The sequence below is a fragment of the Apaloderma vittatum genome, unplaced genomic scaffold (genome assembly GCF_000703405.1).
Source record: "Apaloderma vittatum isolate BGI_N311 unplaced genomic scaffold, ASM70340v1 scaffold41464, whole genome shotgun sequence".
Lineage (NCBI taxonomy): Eukaryota > Metazoa > Chordata > Aves > Trogoniformes > Trogonidae > Apaloderma > Apaloderma vittatum.
Genome location: NW_009715080.1, coordinates 848 through 8,058, shown reverse-complemented (window position 1 = coordinate 8,058; position 7,211 = coordinate 848). Strand labels below are relative to the sequence as shown.

General features: G+C 41.6%; 1 protein-coding gene across 1 annotated transcript; it reads right to left on the bottom strand.

Annotated features, from left to right (window-relative positions):
• Positions 1–2,305: 2,305 nt before the first annotated feature.
• Positions 2,306–5,320, bottom strand: LOC104269205 (chromosome unknown open reading frame, human C6orf57). Its single transcript, XM_009868975.1, is given in 3 exon segments — positions 2,306–2,415; positions 4,961–5,113; positions 5,242–5,320. Coding segments are annotated over 3 exon segments (342 nt in total).
• Between the last annotated feature and the right edge of the window lie 1,891 nt (positions 5,321–7,211).

Genomic DNA, 7,211 nt, shown 5'->3' with positions numbered 1-7,211 from the left:
GGAGCGATTCTGCAGCCTGGGAGGATTGCAGCTGCAGTCTGTGCCGAAGGCAGAAATTGGAACCGAAAATAAGGAATGCCAAGAAGTGGAACTAGGTAAACATTTACAGCGCACATGGTGGGAAAGGTAAAACCTGGCAAGAGAAGATAATGAACTCATGCAACAACCCCTGGATAAGGAAAATAAGGTTTCGAATTCAATAACAAAATAGGTGCAGTAGTGCAGTAGCCTCTTCACTAATTAAGCTGTTAAGACTATTTAATAATGCTGCACAAAAGATCGCAGTTTCCAATTAAAATTTCTGCTTCCTCTTTGAAAACGTGGTATATTGTGTGACAAAGTATTTTCCAACCCACTAGCAACTGAAGAGGCAAAGCATTTCTAGGAATCAGCATTGTAATAAACAGCATATATTAAAGTTTAAAGATAGCTGACCCAGCATATCTTTAGGTAGCTGAAAATGTCAGTAGATTTTGGGCAAATGTAACTGTCACACTACAGAATGCAAACTATAAAGAACTGAGTATAAATACAGACCAACCTTCTGATATCCAGACCATGCTGCAGAATTTAAATTAATACAAGATTAAAGGTTCACAATGTTATTGCCACTGGTTAACGTCTTTTAGGAAAAACTGGCTTTAGCGAACAAGGCATTTGGTTTACAAACCCAACTGAACAGGCTCAGTGCTGCCGTAGGGCACCCTGGCAAGGAGCCAAACAATTTGCAAACAGCACGATACCATGTCAATAAACACAGGTCAGGTATACAAATAGGCAGATTACCCGTGAGGAGCTCCCCCCACTGGCTGGTAGGTTTTAGGGAGGTTGTACGGATTTGTGATAGGACTAACACACTTTAATAAAACCATGCAAAAGGCAAATCTGGGCAAAGCCATGCATTCTTCTAAAGCAGAGCCAGAGCAATGCAGAACAACAGAAATCACAAAGTAGAGCTTACTGTCGTTCAGGTACAACTTGCTTTGGAATAGTGAAAAGCAAAAATACCCGCAGTAAAATACCCAAAAGATACGTAGGCCATAAAGCAGGAGACTGTCCTGGGGTCTCCGAGAAACTTTTGTTCAGTTCTAATGCCCACTGCATTTTGCTGTGGTAAAAGCAGCTAACAGGAATTGTGAATATATAAGCTGAAGTGTGTAGAGCAAAAGAGGAGGTTGAAAAATCAGCAGAACGCCAGGAAGGAAACACAAAGGGGACAAAGAAAAGATTTACAGTTGCAGACTAGAGAAGCTCCATTTGTTTAGGCTATCAAAAAGAACTTGCACAGAAATAAGTAAGAGCATATGTTCACACATTTTAATAATGACAGCTTATTCTTATTATAAGTATCCACACAAGTGACAGATTTGCTCTCTACTACAGTATTTACCACCAGGCAAATTCTCGAATGAAGAACTGAGCTCAGTCTGACTGAAAGATGTTTAGTTCAATGACAAATAGCTTAGTTTTAAGACCTGCAATATTGGATCGTCTAATGTAATTAGCCCTCTTTGACCATAAGGTGTCAGAAAGTAATGTTCTTTTTCCCCAAGCATCACTGAGCCAGTTTTCCAACAGGCACTTCCACTAACCGAGAAGATAATGCAAGCAGCATGTCATAAGCTAGGCTATAAAGAACCGTATTCTGCAACTGCACACAGAGCAGTCCCACGCTGCCTGCAGTCACAGGCTGACCCTCTCGCAGTTAAGCCTCCATTTCCATTACGCCATTTACAGCCGTCCCTCTGAGGGGAGAGAAAACTGAGTTTTCTACCCTTCTCAACCAGGAAGGAAAGTCCAACCCTCTCTAATGGACACAGACACGATGGTTCCTGATTCGGGGGCTTTTACTGAGGAACCACTGTGCTAAATGCCAAGAACAGCCAAGCACCCATCTCCTTGGAGGTGGCTGTACTTCTGTGAATGGTACCAAGGTTCATGAATTGCACAGCTCTTTCAGCACTTTTAAGACACTACATAGATGTTTAAATACATAAATCAATACAAGCCCTTATGTATCTCAGTCAGATCCTGACTAACAGCTTCACATCGCTATGTTTGCATTTATACTTGCATAGCGTAAGCAGCATCAAAGATCATGCATAGACTGAGCAAATAACAGCTTCAAAATTTCTGTTGCAGCATCACGTTTATTTACATAATATCTCTCAGAAAATTCATCACAAGCACAACAGAAACAAAAAGTTTCACAACAAATCCAGGTGAGATTTTTCTGTACATAACATGTTTCTACTTCCAATCTTCACAGAAACATTTTACTAGCACCACAAGACACATTTATCTATTAGAAATCTATACAACGTCCTTTTCTCTCCCAGTCTCCAAAACGTGTAGGTTCAGGGCCTTTAGGTCCACCTCTCTCTTTTGTAGCAGGATTGATTCCATCAGGGAATTCTAAAAACACAAAGAAAGTTCATTAAAATGTCTGTAATGCTGACAAATATAAAGATGTCACATCTATGATGTCTTCCTCTTAGTTTCATTTTCAAATCCAAAATCAATTCTCTTTGGTTTTTAAATGCACCCTTGAGTTAAACACTTCCCAGAGTCATAGAAAAGGAATTCCAGACAGTTTTTTAATTACAGTCAGCAATATATATGATCATATTCAGTTATGCAATTAAGAAAGCAATTCAATGTCCAAAGGCACTAACGCACCAGAGTTTCTCAGGAATTCTTAGCGAGAACTTGCATCATTCTGGTGTGCTGTACAGATGTTCACTACATCTCCAACACCAGGTCACTTTCTGTGTTTAAGTCTCTTATTTTAGACACTTCAATTTTAATTTTAGCTTGAGTTTTAGCTAGGATCCTATTACCACAGTCACAGGAGATACTATAAAATCCTGAACAGCTAAAATTAGAGCTTTTACCTTCTAAACACTTAACCTAAGCTCACTAAACCACTGTCATGTCCTTTCAGGAGAGGGAGACTCTTAGTAAGCTGAGTATGAATGGGGCTTTCAGCTTCTGTTCCCAGCACCCTACTAGCTTATGCCACCTACTCCAACACCACAGAGTTCTGCATATCACAGTCAACACCCTTACACTACTCAGTAGTCCCTTACTCAGGTCCCTCTCATAAGAGTAGTAACTCAGGCCACCCATGCTGCACAACGACCATCCCACTAAGGCCTGTCCAAGCCATGAAGTACTGTTTGGCACAGCACCACCCCAGGCTAAAGAGTCTTCTCATCCTGCACTAGACTGCGGGGCTCCCTGTAGCTCCCCCTGTCCCACACATTCCCTGGCCACACTGATTCTCCAGAGCCTCTCATACACACACTTAACTGAGGGCTCCCTCAGTTGTATCCCTAACTCATCCCTGTTGGGCAATACAAGTAATGGGAAACAAGGCTGAAAATAAGAAAAGACAACAGAAATCCTGGAGAAAAAGGAGACTGATGGAAGGAGAGTCATGTAGCTACAGGCTATAAGGAGTGACATATTAAAACACACATATGGGATGTGTGTTTAAAAATTCATGCAGATCAGGATAGGAAATGTCAGTGTTTGAGCATCTCTGGCAGTACAAGGAGCAAAAATGCATCTAACTATTTTGTGGTGTCATCATCCCAATATCCAAGCACCACCGATGTGCTGACAGCAGATGCAGAAGCTCAAAAGATTTCTCCACGATAGCTACACAGCAGTGGCAATTCAAAAAGACAGTTTAAACTCTTCTGTTTTTTCCTAATAATGCAAGGGGCAGTCAGCATTCTAACAAACTATTGCCAGTGTTACATGTTAAAAATACACAGGTACAATTAAATTTAAAGCCAAAAGAAACCTTGAGTCTTGCTCTAAACCTAGAACACCTAAGCAAAAAGGAAAAGATAGTAATTATACATTTGTTTTTAATGAAGCAGTGATGGCATTTATTTTCTTGGGAACAAAAGGACAAGAATTAAATAGCTGCTTGTACAGTAACTCCAACTCTGAGTCAGTTCTCAAGTGAGTCACAGTCTGGAATTGCTTGCAACCATTTTGTGGATGATACTCTACTTTTTCACTCATTTTGTGATCTGGATATTCATAGTAATCAATTGATATCTTAAAAAAGCTTGTCCTAGAGACCTCGAAATAGATAAACACAGGTTATCACTACTGCTAAACTCTAGCAGATAATCACACTACGGCAAGTAAGAGAAAGCATGACTAACACTTTTAGTTAAGGGAAGACAGCTAATTAAAATGAAGTAAAAAAGAAATTCTGTCTTTCTCCTCTCTGACAGAAAAGCATGTTTCTAGTGACTTCAGCAGCTATGTATCTGTGCCTCAATCTTGCCAGGTTCTCTAAATGCAACCCCAGTAAGGTCACTGGAAAGCAAGAGCCACATCGGTTCATTAGGTCTCTGGGGACCCCACCGAGCGGCTCAGTAAGCTCAGTATCTGTTGTTGCTTTTCAAAACACGACCTGCAAGACTAAGAGAAAGACTGACCACAAAACCACAGCACCAATCAGAAATCTTCTGTGGCCTAGGAAACAGAATGGGCTTTTTGACTAATAAGTAGCTGGTGCCCTCATGAGTTTACTACCACCACTTATAGCTGTACCAGAATCAACAACAGCAACGTTTCTCAGAATTGTGCAATGATTTATGGTGGAAGGTGCTTTTGTCGGGTATCTGGCCCCAATTCTGCTCAAAGCAAGGCTGGCATTAAGTGAGGACATGCAGGCAAATTTCCCTCAGGAAGAGAGGGATCACAGACCCTCTGGGTGACTGACCACCCTTGTTCTGAAGACTTTTCCCCTCATACATTATTTGCCACAATTTGTGCCCACTGTTCTGCCTCTCTCATCTTCAGAACCATCAAGCTTCCAAAGGGATGCTGAGGAGTGCTGAATGCCCACCCCTCTTCTTAAACTGACATCAGCCTCTCATCTCAGGGTCTTGCCTTTAAAACACGGCTTTCGATTTTGTAAAACACAACTTACTTTCCAGGGATTCCCTCTCTATACTGGACTCCTCTGGTTCATCAAATCGACCTAGTGGTAACTTCGGTTTCTTAAGTGACTGCTTAGCAGGTTCAGATCTTCCTCCTGTCTTAGAGCTGGTGCTCCTCAGCAAGCTGCAAAGCAGTGATGACTCTGTCAGACAAATGGACATGTGTAGCATAAATGTGAGAGTTTAATACCAGGCAGCCCTATGACTGTTCAGAGCAACTCTGAAAACCCCTCACTTCAGAAACTAAGGAGCAGAGGACAGGAAAACAAACCCCAAATATTAGTTTAACATTCGAACTCATGAACATCTAAGAAATCAGCAAAGATAATTATTTTTGGCCCTAGAAACATATGCAGGCAAAACTGTGTTAGTTGTATAACTCAGTTCACATAAACAGTGTATTTTAAACCGCTTGAACTTATTTTTAATGTTATCTTCTTGTATTTTAGACTCCAAACAGTAATTCTGCTAGCATACACCAGTACATTCTGTTTTCCTGGAGAAGTCCTAACCTCCCCCAAGAAGCCTGCTGAATTCCACGTCTTGGCTCATTTCCAGCAGCTTCTGAGTCAGAAAAAGCTTCTGCTTTCCCGAAGGAAAAATTAAAAAAATAAAACACTGTTCCCTTAGTAACAGGTTTTCCAGAATGTTGGTAGAGTATAGTTGGGCTTCCCTTATGATGGCAAAATAGTTCAGCTGGTAGACAAAAGCAGGGCAAACTTTGAGAACACTTAAGTTCAATTATATAACTGCACACAAATGCTTTAATTAAAAGCATAAACTGTTTTCCTTTAAGGTCCTATTAACAATATTTAACATAAATGTGGGCCTATTGAAAGCCATACCTAAAAGTCTTTCAAGCAGCATAAAAAATGGAGGTGCACAGATATCATCAATAACAAATAAGTGAAGTGTGATAAGACAAAAAATTATGAAGATCTCTCAAAATGATTGATATTTGTGCATTTGGTTAAAAAGCCAAACGTTCACAGGGAGCATAAACTAACCTCTACTAGCATAAACTAACCGCTCAGACTTTCCTTAAGAGGGAAGAGTCAAACAGAAATCCTTCCCAGATTGCATCCAGCCAGGCCCCTGAAAGAACTATTCTACCTTCATAAAGAGATCACAACTGGAAATCTTCTCTAGCAGCGTGGCTGTGACTCATACACCAACCAACAATCCACCTGTACTCCCAGAATCAGCATATTCATTCATCCTCAAATACCACAACCTTAACATTAAACCCTCCAGCCACATAAACTGCATTATGCCTGCCAACTGTTGCCAGTGCCCCAGAGGAATATTTTTTTGTTTTTACACTTGAAGCGTACCATAATGAACTATCAACAGTGAAGAACCTAATACTCCTGCATACAGTGGATCTTTCTACTCTTGACAAGCATCTTGTCATTCTTCACCAAGCTGAAGAAGCTAGATAGAAAACTAAATTAAAGCTGATACTCTAACTGGAGTTCATATGAAAGTCAGATTAAATTACTGATATGAAATTGATAATCTCAGTCAGCAGAGAAGAGGCTAAACCTACTTTCCTATTTGCAATGCTTGATATTGTTGACCAAAACACATTCTTCTTGACACAGAGATGACAGAAGTTCATAGAATCATAGAATTGTCAGGGTTGGAAGGGACCTTAAAGATCATCTAGTTCCAACCCCCCATCATGGGCAGGGCCATCCTCCACTAGATCAGGCTGCCCAGAGCCCCATCCAGCCTGGCCTTAAAAACTTCCAGGGATGGGGCTTCCACCACCTCTCTGGGCAACCTGTGCCAGTGTCTCACCACCCTCCTGGGGAAGAACTTCTTCCTAACATCCAATCCGAACCGATCCATCTCTGGCTTCAATCCATTCCCCCTAGTCCTATCACTACCCGACATCCTAAAAAGCCCCTCCCCAGCTTTCTTGTAGCCCCCTTGAGATACTGGGAGGCCACAATAAGGTCTCTTCGGAGCCTTCTTTTCTGCAGACTGAACAACCCCAACTCTCTCAGACTGTCTTCATAGCAGAGGTGCTCCAGCCCTCTGATCATCCTCATGGCTCTTCTCTGGACACGCTCCAGCACATTTATATCTTTCCTGAATTGTGGGCTCCAGAACTGGACGCAGTACTCCAGGTGAGGTCCCACAAGAGTGGAGCAGAGGGGGAGAATCACCTCCCTTGACCTGCTGGCCACGCACCTCTTGAGGCAGCCCAGGATACGACTGGATTTCTGGGCTGCA